Source organism: Symphalangus syndactylus, chromosome 18, assembly GCF_028878055.3.
Source record: "Symphalangus syndactylus isolate Jambi chromosome 18, NHGRI_mSymSyn1-v2.1_pri, whole genome shotgun sequence".
In the NCBI taxonomy this organism is placed as follows: Eukaryota; Metazoa; Chordata; class Mammalia; order Primates; family Hylobatidae; genus Symphalangus; species Symphalangus syndactylus.
The window spans coordinates 47,220,056-47,245,749 of record NC_072440.2 but is presented as its reverse complement, the minus strand read 5'-3'; the positions used below and the strand labels follow the sequence as shown (position 1 = coordinate 47,245,749).

At 35.3% G+C, this 25,694-nt stretch overlaps 1 protein-coding gene across 1 annotated transcript in view; it reads right to left on the bottom strand.

Moving 5' to 3' along the window:
* Positions 1 to 5,182: 5,182 nt before the first annotated feature.
* The window catches only part of LOC129467462 (uncharacterized), a 128,964-nt gene continuing 108,452 nt past the window's right edge, over positions 5,183 to 25,694 (bottom strand). The window contains exons 5-6 of the mRNA XM_063622352.1: positions 15,686 to 15,744; positions 5,183 to 5,209 (exon numbers count right to left, since the gene is read on the bottom strand). Coding sequence (XP_063478422.1) covers positions 5,183 to 5,209; positions 15,686 to 15,744 — 86 coding nt within the window. The remainder of the gene's footprint in view (positions 5,210 to 15,685; positions 15,745 to 25,694) is intronic.

The window sequence follows — 25,694 nt, the reverse complement described above, 5'->3', positions numbered from 1 at the left end:
ACTTAAATATATGTACACATATAAATTTTTGTATGCACATAAATTACAAAAGACTGTGGAAATATAGAAAATTGTAGATCATGTCTAATTATTTGATATCTGTTAAGCACAAAAAGGCTTGGTAATCCTTAGGACACACTAAAGGAACGCACAGAGGATTCACAATTATACTAGTGCATGCACGTATTTGTCGTGATTTAATTATGCGCTAGGAATCATGCTAAATCCTTTACATGAATTATTGCGTTTAATCTTTCCAACTCTATAAAAGGGGTAGAATGACCGCAGCTATTTCACAAATGAGAAACAGGCTTAGGGAAGTTCAATAGCATACTGAATTTGTCATACCTGGTAAGGAGAGGATTTATATTTGAAACTCCTGTCATCTGAAAATTTTGAACAGTTTACAATCCAAAATGGAAAGCTTGCACCTCTTTTTCATTTCTTTCTCAGCTATTTTACCAAAATATGCCTTGAAGAAATTTTCTTCTTTTTTTTCCTTTTTTTTTTTTTTTTGTTTGCACCGGTCTCTTAAACTCCTGATACGATCAAGTAACAAATATCAGCAAAAGATAACAACAGGTCTCCTGGCAATGTTTTCTTGTTACAGGAACAGCAAAGTCCTTGTCGGCAAAATTATTTCAAACGGTTGCCAAAGTAACCTGTCTAGACTCCTTAAAAATTAAACACAGAAACAGATAAAAAATTGTTTGTTTGAAGAATGGGGGATGTGGGGGACACAAAGACCAGTATAGCAACCATTTTTAATAATGTATACCTGCTAAGAGCATGTCCCTTGCCTCCTACCAAGAGTCCCTGGCTAATGTGGATGGTCTTTATCTACCAAACTGTGAACTTCTGAGGGCAAGAACTATGCCTGAATGACTTCTGTATCTCCAGTGGTGCCCAGTGTTTATTGAATTAATTAAATTAATTAATTAATTAGGATATATAATCATGGTCTGGCTAGATTGTTATCAAACTCTAAGTCGTGCTATAAAGTCTCAGGTGATGCATAAAGTAGTGTTTTTCTTTTTCTTTTCAAGAACACAATATATCAGCTGGCAGAAAGTTTAGACACCCAGCTCAACCTTCTCGTTTTACTTTTCCTAAGCATCAAATCTTAAAATGCTCTTTTTTTCAGTTGGAAGAATAGTTTTTTCACTTTTAGAATTTCTGAAATTTACATGGATTAAGAGGAAGCCTCGCAACTAGGCTTTTCTTTGTTCAAGGAGCTGGGGTCAGGAAATTTAAATTAAAGCAATGGAAGTGGAGTGAACAACTGTAACAGTGGGCTTGAGACTTTGCTCATTTTAGAACTGAAAGTCTACATTCTAGGAAACTCCTCGGTCCTCAGCACACTAGGATAGTTGCTAACCGTGAAATATAAAAAACAATTTCCATAAAGAGGAGTAATTTCAAGTGGCAGAAATTAATCAGGTAGTAAACATTTTATAAGGTCTTACTTATTGGTTAAGTTTTCATCTTTCTTTTTGTTTGTTTTGTTGTTCTTGTTTTAAGAATGGGTGGATTCAAGAACTCTATGGTCTGAAGGCAAATAAATTTATACCAAAATCAAATATTTATATTCTTAGTTGCATAAGATTTTCTGAGTTAAAGTTTGAGAAGAGTCTGGCTTAATGAAGGCGGTGGGTCTTTCTGCAATTTTTTTCTTTTTTATTTCTCTGGTGTACATCATCTGCAATTATTTAGACAAGAAAAAGGCAATATAGCCTATGCCAGAGGAGATATATATCTGCTAAGACAAGAAGAAAAACGATTGAAATTAAGCAAGGGAAAACTCAAAGAGGCTGCCTAACGAAATCTTTTTCAGACTTGGCTGATGATTAGAATAGCCTAGGGAGCGACGGAAAACTATCCTTTTCTGGAACTTATCCCCAGAGATTTTGAATCCCTTGTTCTGGGGTGGGGTGCAAGCATGGGTATTTTTGCACAATTCTCCAGATAAATGTAATATCTATACTGTTATCTTCCCTTGAATTATTGTATTCTTGTGGAAAAAAATAAATTTAACTTAGAAAAACACAGCCATAGGTGAAATGAGTCTTTTGATTACTAACTGACTAATAATTTGTCTTTTAATATTACTAAACTGAAAACATATCTGCAAAGAATTGAGTCTTCTTTTAGCCTGGTTAGCAGATGAGAAATTTTAACTCTCTTTTAATAGAAAACTTACATTTTAGCAAATTACTTGAGTGACAATAATAACTAATGGAGACAATGCTTCCATTCCATTTGTTGTGCACAGCATTAACTGTAACTTACATATATGCATGTATGTATATATATGTATATGTATATATATATATATATACACACACACACACATACACACACACATGCATGAAACTGCATCGGAATTGATTTTTTAATCAGATGAGGAAGGGGGACAAATTATCATCAGTAAATTCTTTCTCTAAATTGAAATCCAAGGACATATATAAAGAGAAATGAATATTTGGAATTTATAATAGGATATGATGGCAACAACCTCTTACATGCTATTTTAAAATTTCTTCTGGTCAATAATGGCTAAATGTTCTAATATACTTATTTCTCAGTGATTCATGCCAGTTGACTATATAATGAGAGTCTTATACTAGTCAAAATAATTAATATCTTAGAGAAAAAAATGCATAGGTAGGTATTCCTAATGAGGTACTTTTAAAAACCAGATTGAGAAGAGCTTGTTTATTCTCTGAACAATCTCTATTCAAAGTCTATAACACATCAGATCTAGACACCATATGGGAATAAAATATTGTTAATAAGAGGTTAACAATGATATACTGTGAATCTGTTCAGTAAAAGGAATGTAAAAATACAAGCAAATTTTAAAACAAGAAATTAAGAAGATGCTGCAATTCTATTACAGTGAATCAGGGACAAGAATTTTAAGTTTCACTCCATGATTTATGAGGCAAGTCACTTTGTTGCCTGTGACCTGATTTTACATTTGAAATGTTGACTTTAAACAAACAAAACCTGATATTAGTATTGTCTACAATAGTTTAGGTTGATCAGTTGATTAGAACAAGTCTACCCATTTAGTTATATTGGCCAATGAATTTAGAATTAAAGTTCTGAAGTCACAGGTTAAATTTACAACTTTGAGTAGCCATTTCTCAATAGTAAAATTTTCTCAAATTTGTACTATTTAGGATAATAGGAACAGTTGCAAAAAAAAGATATACCCCTATGGTGGAGCCACTGCAATATCTTCATAAAAAGATTACTCAATAAAAAGAGTCTAAAATGACAAGTACTTTTCAAATAAAATATTTTTCAGAAAAACCTAATATTTGTGTTCTTATAGTTGAAAAAAAGAATATTTTGATAGAGAACATTTCCAGACGATAACCATTTGTTTCCATCCTTGCAGCTGAGATAAATATTTGGTTTAAACTTATTAGAATGCCTAAATAGCCTGCAAATATTTCCAGCTGATTGTTGTTCTGTCATCAGATAGATATTGTCCAGCTGTTTCAGCAGAATTGGTGAGCTACAAACATGAGACTTTTACTCCTGATTAGCAGAAGGAAAAGTAATGTTTTTCAGAAAATCATCAAGCTCTTTCTCTACCAACTTAAGGTCTGCAAAGAGTATTATTTCTTTTTTCTACTTCGAGTACTAATGGTGTCATCAACTGTTGTAGGAAAACACATAATTTCATGTCCCCAGTCTTGATGGTTAAATTCCTGTTATTTAGCTGTGGTGTCATTTTTACCTGAAAAATAACGTCTTCTATGTGTCACATGAAAACTGTAGCCCAATTAGGTAGCAAGAGCTGCTGACCCCCCTTGCTAAGAACATTAGCAAACCATAGAACTCTTTAAAAAGTATGTCGGGAGAAGAAAAGGGAATGGTTCCCATTACTTAATGGTATATTTAGTTATTACAGATGTATCATATAAAGTGAAACTCATGTTGTTCCTATCAGATGTGGGAAAGCCCAGGTGGGCCTACTGGGCATTGAGTGAAGTAAAAATGGTATGCTGCTCATGCAAAAATGTATTAGATGCAAAACAAAGTGTAACATGTAAAATAACATGTTTCCCATCATAATGTGACTAAGTGAAAGTCTTTTTAAGCTTTTTTCTTTTCTTTCAGCTTTATTGAGGTGCACTTGACAAAAATTGTATATATTTGCAGTGTACAATGTGATGTTTTGATACATGTATATGCTGTAAAATTATTACCACAATTAAGTAAACTAATGTGTCATCACCTCACATAGTTACTATGTAGGGGTGTGTGTGTGTGTGTGTGTGTGCATGTGTATGTGTTGAGAATAACTAACACCTACTTTCTTAGTAAATTCCAAGTATATAATATTGATAGGGTCAGGAGGCAGGGAAATTCTGGGTAGAAGAGGGTGGGTCCCAGTGAGGGCCCCACCATCAAACCTGGAGCCATGGCCCAAAGTGAGAACGTGCATTTCTGTTTTCCTGCTCGAACGCTGCCTTTTCCAAAAGCACCCATGGCCCACCCCATCCCCCATCCTGTGCCCATAAAAACCCCAGGAACTACTTGCAAAGAGGAGAAGAAAAGAAGCAGCTGGATTTTGGAGACTACAGTTTGACACTGGAGAGAAGCAGCTTGACTTCAGAGACACAGATTCAGAGAGGAGTCCTGCTGGGGATGGCCAAACTTCATGAGAAGATCACCTTCCTGCTCCATCCCCTTTCCAGCTCCCCATCCTGCCAAGAGCCACTTTCATCAGCAATAAAATCATCTTCATTCACCACTCTTCAATTCATTCGTGCAACCTGGTTTTTCTGGACGCCAAACAAGAACTCGGGTGCCACAGGTGCAGATGCTAAAGGCTGTCACACTGACCCTCTGCCCTCGCTGGTGGAGAGCAACTGCCTCATGCAAAAAGGCAGATGGCTCACTGAGCTATTTACCACTTAAGCCATGGATGGCAAAGCTAAAAGAGTATTGTAACACATGCCCTCTGGGGCTTCAGGTGTCATGGGTACTCCCCTGCTAGATGCTGCCACAGGGCCCACACAGAGTTTTCCTCCTGTGGTGCCCAAAAGCACTCACCCCAGCTCCTGGACCTACTCACCTGCACTCCTCCTCCCGAGACAGGTGGAACACAGTGGGACCCAGAGAGTGGAGTCCACCCCTGCCAGCTCAGAAGCACTGGCTAGTTCTAGTGTCCGTGTACTCCAGTTCCCACCTGCAAAGGCGTCAGGGAAAATTTCCTGCTTCAGTATGGTATTGGTAACAATAGTCATCATGCTGTAAACTAGGGATGGGAATCCCTTTTAATACAGAACTTATTCATCTTACGTAACTGAAACTTTGTATGCTTTGTTAGTTTTTACTTTAAAACTTGGAGTAAAATACATATGGAAAACAACAAGTGCTCACTTTGAAATTATGAGATCCCTTGTACCTAATGAAATTGGCATCAAGGCTAGTTATTAGTAGTAAAGTAAAATGAAATAGTTTGAAAACCATTATCCCATGGTTCAATCAAAGCTCACATGAGTATAAACACCCCGACAGGTTATCTAGAAATTCCCAAATATGACCAAAGATGTAGCAATCATACCATGCTGAAAACCCTTCTCCTGTATGTTGAAAAGAGGAAAGGTAACATCTCCCTTAGCTAATCCACTGTGTGGCTTAGCCAGAAACCTTCAGAGAGGAGTTTGAAAAAAGAAAGTTTCTAAGTCTCTAGCAGCAGTTGCTCTACCTTACCCAGGCCCAAACTGCAGATTCTTTGATGCCTTGCTATTGGCTTGCAATTTCTTAGGCTAGGCAGCAAGACTCTTAATTTCTTCAATTACTCTACCAAGCTAATTGAATAACCAGAAATTTTCCTCACATTTGTAAGTTTTTGTTCTCATCAAGAGCATTAGTAAGAAGGCACACAGGCAGAAAGCTTTTCTAGTCTTGTCCATCTCTACCTACGCTATGTCTTCCAATCGTGATTGTTTGTTTCTTCTGTTCTAAGCTTTAACCCAAATGAAAAGGGGGGTTGTTTAGTAAAGCACTGTCTCATACATAGAAGTAAAAAACACTCACATCTGGTTCTACTCACTGTTACCTGAACAAATACATATACATACATTATATATAAGATACTTTATATATGATATCCTTTTTAAAAATAAATACAAGTGATTTATTTTAACCATAATTATTTGGAGCTTTTGCCTTTGAATGTACTTCACATTTACTGCCATCTCTTTTAATCTACTCTGTAATCTTGATTGATAACTAAGCCAGGTAGTTATAGGATTAAGGAAACCAACAAACAAAAAACAGAGGCATAGGGAGATTATGACTTGCCTAAATGTCTCAAAATCAGTCAGTGACATAGCAAGTGATCTAAAACTCAGGTGTTTTGGCCCATGGCTCTTTTCACTAAGCAAGAGATTAACTAGATTCAGAGCAAATAGCATTTTTCAGGATTTGTTTCAAAATATCAAAGATGGTGATCTGGTAGAAATTTAAAAATATTAAGTGCTCACTAACAATAATGTTTAAAGCTTCTTTTGAAGAGAAAATTCAGGCTAGAAATGAATCTAAGTGTTAGAATTTTTTGAACTGTTTTTTTGAACACATCTTGTTTGTACTATACTGTTATTCAAATTGTTAAATTCAAATATTGTATCTCTTTCACCAGATTGTAAATATATGAACATCATGAAGAACCATTGTAGTCAAGGCTACACACACAAACACACACACACACACACACACACACACAATGAGAAACACAATTCCTTGCAAATAGAATACACAGTAAGTGTTTGAATAGGTATATAGATTTCTCAAGTAAATGACCAAATAATTCCAAGAAACATCTGGAATAACAGTTGGCAATTGTGTACTGTCTCTGGGTTTATTCAGAATTTGCTTCATCTCTTTAACCTGAAATTTCACTCTTTCATGCACAAACTCATATTTGGATTGCTGGAAAATCTTCTTATCTAATCTCCAAAATACACACCCTATATATTATATGAGCTGTGATTACAAGCAGCATTCACTAAACCAACCAATATGTGTCATGGACCAAACTGGGTTATGGCTTCCCTCTGTCAGAATAGCACACATTTTCTCCTCCTTCCTTCTCCTCTCATACTTCACAGGAAAGGCAGATTTAGACTGAGATGCAATGGACTCTGTATTGGTACAAATTTTGTCAGAGAATATAGGAATCTTCTCTGATCCACCCAGCTGCTCAGTCATTGTTTATTCTCAAATAAATAACTGGGCAAATCAGATTAAATGAAAGATTATACAATGACTAAGAGAGGAGCAAGATATCTTTGCATTATCAACATTATCAAAGTGGCATTGCCATCAATCCCTTCACTTTTAATACAGATATATCTGCCAAACCCATCCACTTTGTTCTATTTTTTACTGTATCCACTTTCTGCACTCAAACCTGTATCAACTCTCACCAGACAACTATAGTAGCTTCATAACTGATCTCCATAGATCCACTCTTACTCTTTCACCATGACATTTCCAATCCACTTATCACAGAACAGTCACAACAATCTTTTTAAAATGCAAATAAGATCCTCTGGCACTGCCAAGGTTTCCCTTTGTACTTTGAATCAAAACAAAGATTCCTAACACGGCTTTTTTAAAAGGCTGAATTATCTGACCTCCACAGTATCAGCTCCCATGGATTCATGTATTTCTTCTTGCATAATGAGGCATCCAAAACCATAGTGGCTGAAATAACATGATCATTTATTAGCTCATAATTTTGCAATGTGAGGAGGACTTGGAAGGGACAGCTCATCTCTGCTGTGTATGGCATCTGCTGGCGCCACTCAACTGAGGCTGGAGGGTGAATTTCCTAGATTATTCACTCGTATGTCTAGAAAGTTATTTTGTCTGTAGGTTGGGAGCTTAGCAAGAGCTGTGGGCAAGGACTCTCAGTTATCCTCTAGATGAGCCCCTCCTCATTGCTGATTGGGCTTTCTCACAGTATGGCAGCTAGGTTTCAAGAAGCAGAAAATTGAAGCTGCTTGTCTTTTTAAATTATATATTCAGAGCATGTGCAATGTCATTCCTAACATATTTTATTCACAAAGTAGCAGTCACAGGCCCAGCCCAGATTCAAGTGGGTAGATATTTAAAACTCACCTAACAGTGGAAGTAGTGACAAAGAATTTGCCAGGATCCTTAATTTCTCAAAACCATCATATACCTTCTTTCTTTGTTCTATTCTTCTGGCATCTATTAGCATAATGATAGAATTATGTGTGGGTAAAATAATATAAGAAAATATATGTATATTTGTATATGTTCTCCATGGCTATATCCTGGATGAAAGGGTTTATCTGTGAAATGTAGCCCTAGCTTACATTATCGCCCTTAATATTAATAATGAATATATATCTCAAAATACAGCTCTGAGTCACAACGTAAATTTGCCACACCTGCTTTCTTCTAAGCTTCTCACAATCCTGATACTCAGTTTGTGAAATATCTGACTATACCAGTCTAACAGCAAGCAAATGAAAGAGTAGGCTGATATAAGAATACAGGGAGAAAAGAAAGAGAGGAATTAAGAGAGAGAGAGATAAAGGAGAAAATAGTAGAAGCCTTAATTAAATATGATTAATTCTGCACAATCTCTTTAGCTCTACATTACTTTAACTAACTCAGATATATTTAATCAAACCTACTTATTTGGCAAAATTTCCCCTTCAAATAAAAGCACCAAAAATATTTATATCTCTAAAATAAAATCAAAATAGGCAATTCTGGCCAGGCATGGTGGCTCATGCTTTTAATCCCAGCACTTTGGTAGGTGGAGGTGGGCAGATCACTTGAGGTCAGGGGATGGAGACCAGCCTGGCCAACATAGTGACACCCCGTATCTACTAAAAATACAAAAATCAGCTGGGCGTGGTAGTGCACACCTGTAGTCCCAGCTACCTGGGAGGCTGAGGTGGGAGGATCACTTCAACCCAGAGGCAGAGGTTGCAGTGAGCCAAGAGCACACCACTGCACTCTTGCATGAGCGACAGAGCAGGACTTCATCTCAAAAAAAAAAAAAATAGTCAATTTCAAAGAATAAAATCAGCAAAAATGACCAACAAAAATTATGACTATTTGGAAATTAATTCATAATACTGTGCTTTGATTAAGAAATAATTTGTGCCCAATTACTTGCTTTGAAAGCAGACATAAACCAGATAAATTAGACAGAGATTGAAGCATGATGTTATACACAATAGAAATTCAATTTGTTTTCTTTCCACTTAAGAAAAATCTATTTCAAAACACAAAATGTATGAAAAATTTATCATGTTAACATTGTGGTTAGTAAAAGTGTATATGAACTGGTCAAGCCAACTCATATTTCTGGAAGAATTTTTATGTTGAATTAATAATTATCTAAACTATTGAAATGCTTAATGAAACATTATAAATTGGTTCTCCATAAAATTGTACCAATTGTGAATGCCCAGGAGGAAAATAAAATAGTCATTTTAAGTTGTATTTCTTATACATAATTTTCTTTTCCTACAAACATAACTTTCCATACCATATTGCATAAGCTAGAATCTAGTGTGACATGCAAAAAAAGTGTGTGGTAAGAATATGAAGAACTCGCAAGAAGAGTCAAAGTATCATAAATTAGCTTCAGCCCATTTTGAAGGTGAAGTTTTATACATCCTATGAATGGGAGACAAGAACTAGGGCTCTGACTAGACTTGAAAACAGAGAGTAAGGTTGCTTGCATAAGCTTATTTTCTGGGTAATAGAAAGTTATCTGACCTTAAACAATTTAGCTGCCATGATTACACAATTTACAGAATTCATTAGAAAACCATCTCTTCCACTTTTCTGTAAAGTTTGCATTTTAAATTAATACTTCTGAAAACTAATGATTTGCCAGATGCCTTTTTTTCCCAAGGAACACCACATACGTAAACGTTAGTAATTGTGTAGGCGATGATTAGAAGAGAGAGAGCTGGATAGAAATGAGAGTATTTTACAAAGAGGTGGAATACTTCTAAGAAAACCTTTGTTTTTGTCACCATATTTCCTAAGGCAAGCTTGCGAGATAATTCTAATAAATAACCACATCTTTGGATGCTATGAAGTTAAAGAACACAAAGTATCAGGGAAGGATAAAACCAAATGGCCAGAAATAATGATTAAACTATTAAACATTTCACTCAGTGGGATATTTAGGATTTTATTAAAAATTAAGTCATGGGGAAATAAGCTTAATCAAAAGTTCAGTGAAAAACATATTAATAAATACATTCTGTATACAACTATTATATCTATTCTACATACACATCTATAGTATATAAGCATATATAATAATGATATGATGTGATCATAGATGAACATTTTTCTTCCCATAATTTAAATTATTTTAAAGCTACATTATGTTTATCATTAAAAAGAAGAAACAGTGAGTAGGCAAATAACTATTTTTGGAAAAAATAAACACTAAAAAAGAACTCTTAGGGCAAAATAGAACATGACACCATAAACATAGTATATTTCTATCCTATTGAAAGGACAAATAGGCCAGATGTAGAAGGAAACTAAAGCAACGGGCTATGCAAATTATTGATCAAAGAATTAGTTCAGGATACAGACTGTTAAGGAACTAAAAACTGATTTAAGCCATGAATATCTGCATTAGATGTTTTCTTCAAAGTTTCCAAATCCAACATTGCTCACAATATCACATAGCATTTTCCACTCCACTAAAGTGAAACCTTGCCAGGTTTCTTCTTCTCATATTAGTCCACTTCTCCATCTGAGTCTCAATTTCATGCCAAGGTGCTGACTTAGCAGAAACACCATGCAGAGTGGCATGGTGACTTCTACTCCAAACCACGAGACACTTATCATTTATATTCATCAAAGAAGTACTCCACAGGCATCAAACCATGTACCCAGATCTCAGTTTGTTATTTGATTATCCAATTTAATCCCATTAGACACTGATCTTTTAAATAGCACAAAAATTGCTGACGAAATGCCTCTGCAAACATTAAAAACTCCCTATGTGAGGAGTATTCAATTTCACAATTAGCCTTAGTAAAAACTAGTGTTTACATTTATTTAAATATTAATCAGAAACAATTTTAAATGAAAATGAAAAGCATTGAGTGTCTTAAAAAATAAAATCCGACAAGACATAGTGCAATTTAGCTAGATAAGCTGATCTCTCTTCTTTTACACTTAGAACTATCTGGGGATTTTCCTGGAGCACCGTTGCCATAAAATGGCCAGTGGTTTAGTCCTACAGAAACCTATATTTAAAGTCTCTTCCCAATTTATGAAAAATTCCCAACTTCTGTTTGTCACTAAACCATGTTTTGGAGGGTATGCATACTGTAAATAGTGTTAGGCAATAAATAGTAAGATACATAGGCAGAAAATAAAATATCTATTACTGTTTAAGAATTCAAAATATCTTTAAAAAGTAACTGTAACCTATATATAAGGAAAAGCCACAAGAACTCTTTTAGATAAACAAAATAAGCTGAAAACCAACATCTTAAAACATCATGTAATTGTGTACAGATGAGATGTTCAATAAAGCGGTGATTGTGGGCTACTCAGTAAAATATTAATCTAGAAAAAGAAATAAAAAATCTTCTTTTTCGGTGACTGATATTAATAGAGTACCAGACCAAATCCAGAAGAGCCACATCATGAACAAAGCTGATTATTGACTCATGACTCCATTTTCTCATCAGCCAAATGGGTCGAAAGAGCAATCTCATCAAGTCTCTCAATTCACAGGGAGTGTAGGGCAAGTATTATTCTAATATTATTATATAAGCACACTGTGGAAAGCAAGGCTTTATAAATGCTGAGGACTTCCTCTTTTTAACCTATGTTATATTCTTTACTAAAAAGACTAAGAAACAGAATAAAAGAACATTTTTTAAAGCACATTTTTACATAAAAAGTTTCCATAAAACCTAACAGGATTTGTGTGTGTGTGTATGTGAAACACAAGTAATATGAATACAAAATGTTTCTAGAGCCAAAATAGTATACTGACAAATATTATAAAATATTCACAACACGAATAAATTTTTCCATGTAAAATAGCAAATATTAAATAGCAGTTCTCCTGAAAAGACAAATTTAATTTTTAGTCCTGGCTCACTGGTTTTAGTAACATTTCATGAAGGAAGAAAAAGTAAAACATCTCGGGCTAAATTAAAATCATGTCCAAATTGAGTAATAAACAAATTCCTCACTTGTCCTTCGCTTTCATCTCTATTTCCTTGATATTTTTTAATGGTGCTTAAACTATTGTATATGTAATCATTTAACATTTGCTGTGCACCTGCTAGGCACCAAGCTCTGGTCTAGGTATTTGAGCTGATGATTGGGAAAATGAGATATAGTCCCTCACTTTGAGGGATCACTACTTACTGGAGGATGCCAGCATGTAAATTTCCCACAAAGAGGAAATACACACTGCTGGTGAGAGTGGAGACTGACAGATCCATTTTGGAAAAAAAATTGTCCTTTTCTTCTAAAGTTGAATAGGCATGTAGTCTTATATATAGCAATTCCACCCCTAGATATATGCCCTAAACTAATTATTGCACGTGTTCATTTCTGGAATGCTCAACGATGCTCATAACATAATATTTAAAAATTGAAAGGAACTCAAGCATTTACCTTTAAGAAAACATACAAATAGGACCAGTGTGGTGGCTCACTCCTGTAATCCCAGCACTTTGGGAGGCCGAGGCAGGTGCATCACAAGGTCAGGAGTTCGAGACCAGACTGCCCAATCTGGTGAAACCTCCTCTCTACTAAAAACACAAAAGTTAGCAGGGTGTGGGGGCGGGCGCCTGTAGTCCCAGCTGCTCGGGAGGTTGAGGCAGAAGAGTCGTTTGAACCCAGGAGGTGGAGGTTGCCATTGCACCATTGCACTCCAGCCTGGGTGACAGAGCAAGACTCCATCTCAAAAAAAAAAAAAAAAAAAAAAAGACAGAAAAAAATACAAATACATGTGACATAGTTTAAAATGAAATATAATACAACTGTGAAAATGAATTACCCTCAGCCCATAGGCAGTATCACAAAGAATCTTAGAAATATAGCATTGAGTAAGCAAAAGAAACTGCGGTAGACAATATACAATGTGATAGGATTTAAATGAAACTAAAAAATGTATGCATTATATTTTTAAAGACACGTACATTCCTAGTTATACTATTTTAAAGAGCAAAAGAAATATAAACACTAAATTCAACATAGTGATTAAATTTGATGGGAGGCAGATGGTGGCAGTGAGGAAGTGCATCCAGGTAGCTTCAACAGAATTTTCATAATCTAATTCATCAGGTGTTTGATGGAATCACAATTCAATTATAATTCTTCTTCATTTCTTATATGTTACCTATTTTTGTTTTCATCAAACATCTCAAAATAAAAATTCAATAATTAAAACTTCAAATGCCATGGAATGTCAGTAATTATTCCTGAAGGTATTAGGAAAAGAATCCACGGAATTTTAGCAGGGCTAGAAAGATAAATTAATTTTCCAGGAGTACAAGAGCAAACCAGAGGCAGGAAAGGCAAGAAACAGAGTGAACAAGGGTCCAGGGATGTGAAAGAGGAGCACACCAAGAGAAGCGTGAAACCGTGTCGGGCTGGAGGAGAGGACGTGCAGAAGAGGCAGAAGAAGATGCTGACAAAGGAACCCCTCACTTCTGTGGAAGGTCTTAGATGCCACAAAAGGAAGTTTATCTTGTAGGTAATGGCATGATGCTGATGGCTTGTTTTAAAGCAGGTAAAGTTATGAGAGAATAATTTTTCAGATAACAGTGGTGACAGACTATGGGAAAGGATTAGTGGGAAAAGACAGTGTCAGTGACAGCAATTAAAAGAGTTATGTGATAATCAAGGTGATATAAGATGAAGGTTTGAATAATGATTTTAGCAGTAGAGAAAGAGAGGAAAAAAGACAGGTTTAAAGACCTTAAAAGGATAGATTTGGCAATTCAACAGACGTAGGCTGTTAGGGAGAATTAAGAGCCACATACAACCCTAAGTTTTTAAAATATTTAATAGGTTAGTGGATGATGAAAAAAAGAAGAATATAGTTTGGCAGGGAAGATAATAAATTCAGCTTGGGACTTGCTGGGGTTGAGAAGTTTTGGGAGACCCATGTGATGTTGGTAGATGCTTGAAAATACAATAGCAAGTTGATACAGAAATTTAAATTTATGCACTTCAATTAGTAGTCGTGACCAAGGAATAATATGATATCCTTTACATAGAAAGTAGAGACTAAGATGTGAAGAGTACCAAGGATGGATGAAACTCTGGAAAAGAGAAAGATACAGAAAGTGAGAAACAGAAAACAAAGGTGAAGAGCATTAGAATACAGAGCCAGAATGCCAAGGTTTGTAATATTCCCTCTACCATTGTGAGGCAGCCTCCTAACTCCTCTTGGCTTTAGGTTTCCAAGCTGCAAAATGAAAATAAGAACAATATCTACTTCACAGGATTATCGTGTGGATTAAATTAGTCAATATGTGTAAAATGTTTGGTATGTATTTTTTTACCCATTCAACAATTTATTAAGCATGTACTATAGCCTAGGCTACTAGGCCTGATTGTGTGGACTGCAATTATCTATTGTCTTAAGGGTACTTGTACATATGTTGTGACTGGAAAATACTGAAAGAGCAGCTTGCTGCCACCACAACCCTCCCCAAACCACCCAATATTTCCCCCATCTATTGATTTATATCAGAATGCCCCTTAACTGATGACAAAACTTCCAATCCACAATACTAGATGTCTTAAAATGCAGAGTATTGGAAAAGTAACATAGTAACTTAAAATTACATTAAAGAGTATAGGGCTACACTTTGATCTTTTCCTGAGAACATAGGTTGAAAGCTGTAAGAAAAAAATGAGAAGGCATTGAGCACTTCAAGTGGAGTAAAAACCCAGGCCAGAATAGAAAGATAAGGCTGGGGAACTCTCAACTCCACTATTTGCATTGAACTAGTTCCTTTTCACCTAAAAGTTATGCAGATCAACAGTTTTCCCTCACAATAAGAAATCACTCTACTATTAAACCTCAGTTTCCTCCTGAGTGGATTAAGTGATATAATACACATAGCATACTTAGCATTGTGCCTGTCACATAATACATGCTCAATAAATGTTGTCTATAAATATGTATTCACTGGGCTATGCAAACACACATGCTAGCTCATGGTAATCCTATCCCATTGTCTCCCATTGACGTAACACATACTTGTCAAGAAACATTCTTCAGGATGACTTATGAAAGTGAGTTTCTGTGTTCAGATAAGAAAAGATGGTAGTTATAAAATAATAATAATAATAAAGAGTGTTTACAGTGTGCTACATACCATGCTATCATTTTACATGCAATACTCAGTGCATGAAGTTGTCTATGAATTGCTTTTTCCATTATCAAGTAAAAAGCTTAGGATGTAGTTACTTATGAAAGATAAGATGGTTCTAAAAGTTGTAAATGTACCAAATAAAAAATTAAATCAAAATAGAGAAAGTTAATGTGTGAGAAATTTGGCATTTCGTTACTATTATTGTATTAGTTTGTTTTCACACTGCTGATAAAGACATACCTGAGACCAGGAAGAAAAAGAAGTTTAATTGGACTTACAGTTCCACATGGCTGGGGAGGCTTCAGAATCATGGCAGGAGGTGAAAGGCACTTCTGACCTGGCAGCGGCAAGAGAAAATGAGGAAGAAGCAAAAGCAGAAACCCCCGATAAACCCATCAGATCTTGTGAGACTTATTCACTATCACGAGAATAGCACAGGAAAGACCAGCCCCCATGATTCCATTACCTCCTGCTGGGTCCCTCCCACAACATGTGGGAATTCTGGGAGATACAATTCAAGTTGAGATTTGGGTAGGGACACAGCCAAACCATATCAATTATCATGGACAGCTACAAAGGATGACGTTGTCATGAAGACAGTCTACTTCAGCAAAATATGCTCTCTTTTCCCTATTTATTTTCCTTCATTCCTCTTGAAAGTATAGCCAATGATTATAAATTCATGTCGTTTTTCAGAAACTTAGTGATAATTGACATTTTCAGACATTTTGCAGCCTTCATTCTCCTACTTCTCATTAGTTTCAATTCCAAGATTTGAAAGCTATCTAATTGCATGCTCAATATTTTTAAGATTAGCCATTTTATTTAAAAAATGAAAGGACAACTTTTCACATAGCTAAAGCATAAAAAGTTGAAGCCTAATAAACTGTATGTAAGAAACGAAGAAATTTTTGAAGCCCAATCTTCTGATGCTTCTTTTAATGTGAGTTCAGGGTTCAATGCTTCTTTAAGGAGAAACTCAACAAAATAAAGATAAACAGAAACATATTTCAAGTTACCCATCATTAGACCACTCATTTATGCACCTAAAGTTTGACTGAAATCACATTTGATTTCTCAGTCAAAAGGTTTCCTCATTTTTTGATGCCAAAATTTTGTTTAAAATTACAATTATTCTTTAAAAATCAGCAATAATTTTATAACAGAAATATAGTGTTGATGCTTTATGTACGATTAGATAAACATTTTTTCAGTGACTATGTAATGATAAGAACATAGAATAAATGAAGGCTAAAACAATTTGATTCCAGTTTTAATTGAATTTGATAAGAGTGAGACAAAGAAAACTATGACAATTAGCAGAATTTTCTTCTTTTGATAAACTACCTGCTTCAGGTAAGATTATGTTTTATTTTTATGTTCTTCTAAATATTTTTCACAATAAATTTGTTTTGTTATTTATTTTCAATTCGTATTTTGAGTAGAGGAAAGGGATATTTGATTTTAAGACAGGAATAAGTCATGCAAAAATAACCACTGACCAGAAGGCATCTGCACATGGCAGAAGATTATATAAAATAGACTTTTGCTGCCCTCTTTTGGAATAAATAAGTGAGCAATACCACTTCTGATTCCATGCATTCTACTATTGTCTGTATCTTACCACTACCACGTTGCTTAGAAAACAAAGGGCTAGCACTCAGTTATCAAATGTCCTGTTACCAAAAAAAAAAGGATATTTATTCTAATGTAATGGATGCAAAAATTAAAATGTTATTTAGCAAATTATTATTTAACAGCATACTAAATGAAAGTATAATTCAGTTGAATATACAAATCCAGCTTAGATGATAACCCCACAAACTAAAACAGTAATCTTATAATCAATATTTTAGGTTTTAGGTAGCCTTATAAATTGTCATAATTACATAAGTACAAATTTGAAGTATACAAATGATGATCGATTTAATTACAAAAAAAAATTAGGAAAGCTTTTAACCTACCATAATTAAGAAGAATATGAGTTTAAGTAGATGAATGTTTTAATGATGGCAAATAGTTATAATTTTTAACATTCATATGGTTAGCAAGTGTTTTGATATAGGCATCTAAATATCATAGAATAACAGTCAGTTGGATTGTAAAAGTAATACCTAAAAAGGAATGAAGATTGCTGATTATAAGATTTCATAAATTATACAGCTCTTTTATTGATTTAATCTATTTACATAAAATTATAGATGAAAATATACTAATCTCTGCTAACATATGAAATTTTGGTCCCAGCTCTTAATGTGTTTTATTGAAGGCAAGATTTTTGGAAATTTCTGAGTGTATTTTAATTTGTATTATATTTATACCCATTTTAATAATAATGTTGAAACTTGCTAATGGCATTACTATCATCCAGATGTAGTACTCTAATACTGAATGAGGCTATAGAGTCTTTAAAGAGTAGATAAATTCAAACAAAGCTTAATTGATCCTACCGTTGATCACCCTTTCCTTCCCTGACCGGAAAAACTAACACCAACAAAAATGCATGACCTAACATATTAAACTTCAGTCATAACAACTATAAATTATATCTGGCGCCAAACAGAACAAAATAAGATCAATAAAATTAAATATATGTATATGCTTTTGCTGAGATGGACAAAAAGCAACCAAATACAGTGTATATTAAAAATCATAAGAATGTTGAAACCTGATTATATTTCTCAACAGTACAAGCCCTTTTAGAAGGATGTACCTTGAAAATCCGATGAAATTAATAACTACACGTTGTAATTTTAGTCAGAAATAGCCCAGGGTTTCAGAATACTAGGAAATACCAACAACAATGAGAACTCAAAGCAGCAACAAACAAAGCAGTTAAGTGGACTTCAGGCAAGACAAACATGTGGCCAAAATCCTCATAATTAGAAAATAACTATTTTTTGATTGAGAAAAACTTAGTTTTTGAGCATATTAAGAAATGGAGTTTAAGAAAATCTTATCCACAGAATTAAACTCTTCCACAGTAGGGGACAAATTACTGACTGCAGTTTTGTGTATGAACAAAAGCCTTGCTGTAACTTTTCCATATAAACAGAAAATTCCAAAAATCTTGCTCTCAATAAAACATGCTAAGAGCTAGGACCAAAAATTCCATACGCTAGCAGAGACTAGTATATTTTTATATATAACTTTATGTGAGTAAATTAAATCAATAAAAGATTTATATAATTTATTAAATCTTATGATCAGTAATCTTTATTCCCCTTTAGGTGATATTTTGCAAGCCAACTTACTATTATTCTGCTACACTTAGATGCCTACATCAAAACACTAGTTAACCAAATAAATATTAATAATTATAAATATTTGCCACCATTAAAACCTTCATCTATTTAAAAACTCATAAATATATTTCAATTCAGTTATTGTTATTTTTCAAAAGTAACGTAATACTTCAATGCAGCTGTCAAACAAAAATTATCAACTGATTGGCAAAGGTTATATTACTAAAAGTAAATAAAATTTCTGGATAAACTAAAAGTTGGGCTGGAAGGCCATCAGGGCAATGAGGTATAAATAAAGCTGTGTGATCTCGTTGTAGGAGTCAAAATACCCAGGTGCAAGGAACCATATTGGATGCTGTAGAATAAGCCTAGATCTATAGATAACTAATTTGTTTGATTTGAGGTAAGAAATTAAATAGACTTTGTCTAGACAGAATGACCTCACTGCATACACTTGCTGCCACAGAAACCAGAATCTAATGAAAATTTTAAATTACTTTATTAGATAAAAGTCTTTAGCTGTGCATATATGTTATTTTCTATAAGGCTCTAGCAATTCCACTGTGGCAGTAGTAAATTTCACTCTGCATTAAAAACAGTAGAAAAGTCCTGTGAAGTGAATTAACAAATTGTACAGAATTCACAACACTCTTATTTCTTTTTTGTTGTTGATTTCTATTTAAATTTATTGCTATAATAAATAATGATGCAGTGTTTGTAGGATTCTCCAGACTACATTTGCTGATTTCAGGATATATTGTACAATGTTTAAACAAATAATGGCAAAAATGAGAACATAAGGAAAATCCGAATTTGTTTTTATTACCTATTTCTAATATGATTGCGTGTGTGTTGTGCGTTGCTTTGTTCTAAATTTAATCTAGTTATTTCTACTGTCCATTTGATTATACTTTGCTGTGTTGGGGGCGTGGAATATCTAAATAAAGAAAGATATACAGTAAGATATGAATGACACTTTAGAGTTAGGATTGAAACTCCTCCTTGATGGGTAGAAAGTGTCAATAACATAATTGTCAAGAGAAATTAGCAATTCCAGAGGAGCTAGGCTGACAGCAAAACTAAACTTTATATTTGTACCATTCATATTAACTTTGCATATAACCAGCATGTTCTGATTCATGTAGCAACAGAAAGATCACATCCTGAAAACTCAATCTGAGTGGGGACAGTGATTGGAGTACTTTAAAATACAAATAAACGCATCAATGGGCAAATGGCTATGGTGAAAAATTTAAGGAAGAAACAATGATTACTGTGGCTATTAGAGCTCTGAAAAAGATACACTGGTTTAAGTAAATGTGTTGTGATTTTACAAGTTGTATATGTTAGCATGTATAATTTCTATGAAGTAATTCCAGATTCTTAGAGTGACAGTAAAGCAATTTTTACTGCTTCATACTTTGTAAACTAAAGACAAAACATGAAATACAGCAGAAGAGACATAAGTATATAGAAGATCCCTTAATTAAAAAAAAAAAATCCTGCTGATTCTGCTACTTCCAGCAGAGCTGAAAAGTCCACAGGCGATCAACATTTTAGCATTCCTCAATGCTATAGCTACTTAGTGGAGTGTTTTTTTTTTTTTCACCAGTTATTGGCTGCTGCCTGCAATCAATTTCTATTGCCATTGGCAAGTGAAACCCACAACACCCTTCTCTCTCAAGGCTTGGCATAAAAACACAATTGTGACTTGGCACAGAGTGACTGGCAGTTCCTATTCTTTGCTAGACTACTGGTGTGGAAGGAAAAATGCAGACAGGCACAGAGCACCAGAGGCAGGCTAGGGATGCGGTGAGACAAGGATGTCACTTACCATTTCTTGTGCATGGTGCCAGAGAAAATATCAGGATGCAAAGGGAACTATGTAAAGGGCAGAAACAGGATTTAATATTATAAACCCCAAATCCCTCACTCAATATATACAAGAAGCTGCCAAAATTTAGCTCCTTTTCTATGAGAACTTGGGTTTCCCATCTTGGGACATCGGATTGGTTATAGGGGTTCATGGTGGAAGGCAGGGTTTTGATGGGAAGAATTAATGTTTTAAAAGAGAGGTTATAATACATGGAGTACAGTAGCTGTAGAAAAGAAGTAAAGAAGTAAAAGCAGATCGTGGAGTCCACCATCTGAAGCCATTAAAGCAGCAGCCCTCCTGGTCCTAGCACGGCCGAATGGTGTACATAGGTCAGGGAAAGAGTCATATATGCCAGCTCTATTTGCAGCATTCTTTATGCTGTTCAATGCAAAGCAAGATAACCTGGCAGCCCTGTTATACAGAATATATTTTGCCCAAGCAATTGCTGGACACAGCATCTGGTAGGAACTCTTTGTCACTACTCAAAAAGCATTATTCCCTTCTTTCTTGCTAGGAGAGCCCCACTGTCATTTGTGTGATGATGTAATCGGCCCCAAGGAATAAATCCTATTTAGTAGTCATGAATATTCCATTTTGCTCAAGGATTTGTGCAAAGGGTGTTTACATAACCCAATTGTGTGTCATTAAGCTGAAAAAAAAGTTGGCTGGCGGACAGAATAGCAGCGATAAAGAAAATGTTCCTTTTTCTGTTTTTGCCTTCCTGTCCTGTTTTCTACCTAAAATGCTGCTGTGGGAGGTTTAGATAAGATAAGGCTTAGAATTCTGGCTACCACTGTGGCCATGAGTGGGGACGTTGCTGATCCACTGAGTAAGAAAAAGTGAAAAGACAGAAAAGCTGATACAACCATCCTCTAATATCACACCTCTTGTTATTTACAATAATTAAATGTTTGTATGGTCTAAGCTCTTGTTGTTAGAGTATTCTATTACCTGAAGCAAAATTCAGTCCTCGCAGTTACATAACAGTGGTGCTGGAGGTTTAGGTAAAGTAGTAGAAACTATTGTTGTGAATGGGAGTATCCTGGTTAGGCAAAGAGCAAGGCTGTTACAGGAAATCTCAGCAATTAGTTGAGATAATTGAGTGTGATTTTCTTTGGGTCTAGAAACTGCTATATTCGTAGAGTACCTGACTGATGTTTCCCATTCCACACATTCATATTTTAAGGGAGGTTATATAGCTGCCCAAATGGCCAGTTTCAAGAACACTCGCAAACTCTGCAGCTGATCCAGAAGAAGATCTGTGAGGGCTGGTAGAGGGTCCAGGTGTCTATCATGTAGAAACCAAGCTAATTCTTGAGTAAGAAACAGCAAATTATTTTCTATAACTTAATTGATTTCTGGCTTCCAAAGACTTATTCATCATCACTCCTCCTCCGAGTCCTGTCTGGGTTCTAGAATCTTCTTCAGTGTTAAGGCATCTATGTGCAAGAGGATCCTTTGCATATTAGCTCATCCTCCGTCTGCTGAAACACCCTCTGTCTCCATTATCATGGCCACATTAAAGTCAACAGGTTTTAATACTTTCATGCCACAGTGAGAACACAGACATCCTTGCCAAGACAGTCATTTTCCTGAAGTTCTGCTGCCTACTCACTAAGTTGCCAAGAGACAAAGCTGATTCTCATACACTTTCAGGATTTACAATCTATATCCTCTCCAGTGGTCTGTCACAGCTCATAGCCCAGGAGAATCTCAGTCTAGTGTGAGTTAAAGCTTTCATCTCCTCCATTTCTTGGAAAGCTTCTCCAAAATACTATCTATACCTATTCACCTCCTTTCTTTCACCTCCTACACAAACCCTCTCAGTTTTCCTAAGGCATTTGGCTTTGAAAGCCCAAGTTAAAGAGGGAGGGACAGTGAGGAAGGAGGCTTGAAGACTAGCTATGGTGTCCTCCCCAACACACTCACACATTAATCACCCCTATACTACTCACATGGGATGCAAGAGCCTGCTTGACTAAGGGCAAAGCAAAAAGGGAAATACAATAACAAAAGATTACAAGTAAATATCCCTAAATATCCCAGTCGCGTTGGCAGATGTGAAGAATCTATTTTTCTTTTTATGTGTAGTACATGAGAAAGTCTGCTCGGGAAGTAAAGAACTAAAGAAGCTTTGCTATGTTTTCGTGTGTATGTGTTCATTGAAAATGGCCTCGTTTGGGGTTTCAAACAGTGAGTGATCCCACTGGAGAAATCTAAGGCTCTTGAGTACAAATCAGTTACTATGGCACCCTTAAGATTTCAAAGCAACTCCTCTTCTTCTTTGTTAGAAAATCTACTCTGGGAAGTCATGTATTCTAGGAAATGGAACTGAACAGGGGAAAATAGTAAGGCAGAGGGGAGTAAAAAATGGAGCAGCGGTCTTGGTGGAGATGTACGGTGCTTCTTGGAGGAAACAGGTCAGGTGTTTTCACCTAGAACTGTGTGAAGACCCAAAGGGAGGTATGGGTTACAGATGACTGAATATTGGACAGCACCATTTTCTTTATGTACTCTTCTGTTTTCTACCTACATGCAGGTTGTTCCTAGGATGACATGATCTTCAAGAGTGGTGGAAGGTGAGTAGTGCCCACTGCCACAGTGGTAGATATTGACTTGCCAAACCATTGAACACGACTTTGTCCATGAAGATTCTTGAAATTAGAACACCACTTAGGAGTAAAGTCTACCAGCCTCAGTTACTTAGAGATAGAAAATACCTCCCCATTCCACACTCCTGTTCACGGCCCAAGCACTAGGAGGAAGATTATAAGGTTTCATGAACCCAGATCTGTCCCCTGGTTTCTTGGTAATTTAGATGGTTTAACTAGGGTTAACGACAACTCTGGCCTGAAAAGCCGGCTTCAAAGGGGTCTATATGACCCTATTATGTACCATGTGTCTTCAGTCTACTTATCGAAGTTATCTTTTTTAAAATAGCTCTCTTCTACGACTAACCAAGTGACACTTCTCATGGGAAAATAATTGGCATATGAAAAGACAAGTAGTCATACTACTTAGCTTCTTAATGTGAAATGCATTTAATATAATTGCTAATCAATTTTTACCAGAAATTTGTATAATCTTTGAGATTTGAGATATATCAATTTTTTTCATGTGGCATATCTTCATAAAGCATTCATTTTTGTCTGAAAAAACTTACCTATCACCAAATAACAATTAAATACTATTAATTACTAGTTCTTAATCATTTATTAATTTTAGTCAATAAAAAATCAACCATTTATTAATGGTGATAAACAGACTACTATTAACTATTGGGAAGAAAAACACCAATAAATAATAATTTTTATCTATTTAATGTCAAATACATGTAACATAATTGCTGATAATAAATCCTAGAACAATCATGTGGCCTATGATTTCCTCATAGCATAAATTGCTTCCTTATGGCATAGTATGTTTTCATGAAACATTTTTTTGAGGGAAAATTGTTCTAGTCATCAAATAATAATCAATCAGCCACTTGTAATTGAATGTGAGCTGTTTGTGCCTTGAACTTATCTGTTAGTTTAGTGCTAGATTTTGGTCAATTTATCTATCTAAAGACTGATTGAAGAACCTTTACATTCATAAATGCTGAGAATGGGGAATTTGATAGGAATTTTCAACTCCGTAAAGTTGTGATATGGCCTGACTGACTTATTCATCACAAGGTGAAGAATTATTCTCTTTTCACTAACTTGAATTTATGTAGTGATGCCAATTGAGTAGTCAACAATGCTTTTATTTACTATACTTTAAGTTCTGGGAAATATGTGCAGAACGTGCAGGTTTCTTTCAGAGGTATACATGTGCCATGGTGGTTTGCTGTACCCATCAACCCATCGCCTACATTAGGTATTTCTCCTAATGCTATCCCTCCCCTTAACCCCCACCCCCCGACAGGCCCCTCTAGGTGATGTTCCCCTCGCTGTGCCCAAATGTTCTTATTGTTCAACTCCCACTTATGAGTGAGAACTTACGATGTTGGTTTTCTGTTCCTGTGTGTTTGCTGAGAATGATGGTTTCCAGCTTCATCCATGTCCCTGTAAAGTACATGAGCTCATTCTTTTTTATGTCTGCATAGTATTCCATGGTGTATATGTGCCACATTTTCTTTATCCAGTCTAACATTGATGGACATTTGGGTTGGCTCCAAGCCTTTGCTACTGTGAATAGTACTGGAATAAGCATACGTGTGCATGTGTCTTTATAGTAGAGTGATTTATAATCCTTTGGATATATGCCCAGTAATGCGATTGCTGAGACAAATGGTGTTTCTAGTTCTGGATCCTTGAGGAATTGCCACACTGTCTTCCACAATGGTTGAACTAATTTATGCTCCCAGCAACGGTGTAAAAGCTTTCTTATTTCTTCACATCCTCTCCAGCATCCATTGTTTCCTGACTTTTTAATGATAGCCGTTCTAACTGGCATGAGATGGTATCTAATTGTGGTTTTGATTTGCATTTCTCTAATGACCAGTGATGATGAGCTTTTTTTCATGTTTGTTGGATACATAAATGTCTTCTTTTGAAAAGTGTCCGTTCATATCCTTTGCCTACTTTTTGATGGGGTAGTTTGTTTTTTTCTTGTAAAAAAAATTTGTTTAAGTTCCTTGCAGATTCTGGATATTAGCCCTTTGTCAGACGGATAGATTGCAAAAATTTTCTCCCATTCTGTAGGTTGCCTGTTCACTCTGCTCAGTTTCTTTTGCTGTGCAGAAGCTCTTTAGTTTAATTAGATCCCATTTGTCGATTTTGGCTTTTGTTGCCATTGCTTTTCGTGTTTTAGTCATTAAGTATTTGCCCATGCCTATGTCCTGAATGGTATTGCCTAGGTTTTCTTCTAGGGTTTTTATGGTTTTAGGTATTACATTTAAGTCTTTAGTTCATCTTGGGTTAATTTTTGTAGAAGGTGTAAGGAAGGGGCTCCAGTTTCAGTTTTCTGCATATGGCTAGCCAGATTTCCCAACATCATTTATTAAATAGGGAATCCTTTCTCCATTGTTTGTTTTTGTCAGATTTGTCAAAGATCAGTTGGTTGTAGATGTGTGGTATTATTTCTGAGGTCTCTGTTCTGTTCTTTTCATCTATATTTTTTTTTTTTTTGGAACTAGTACCATGCTCTTTTGGTTACTGTAGCCTTGTAGTATAGTTTGAA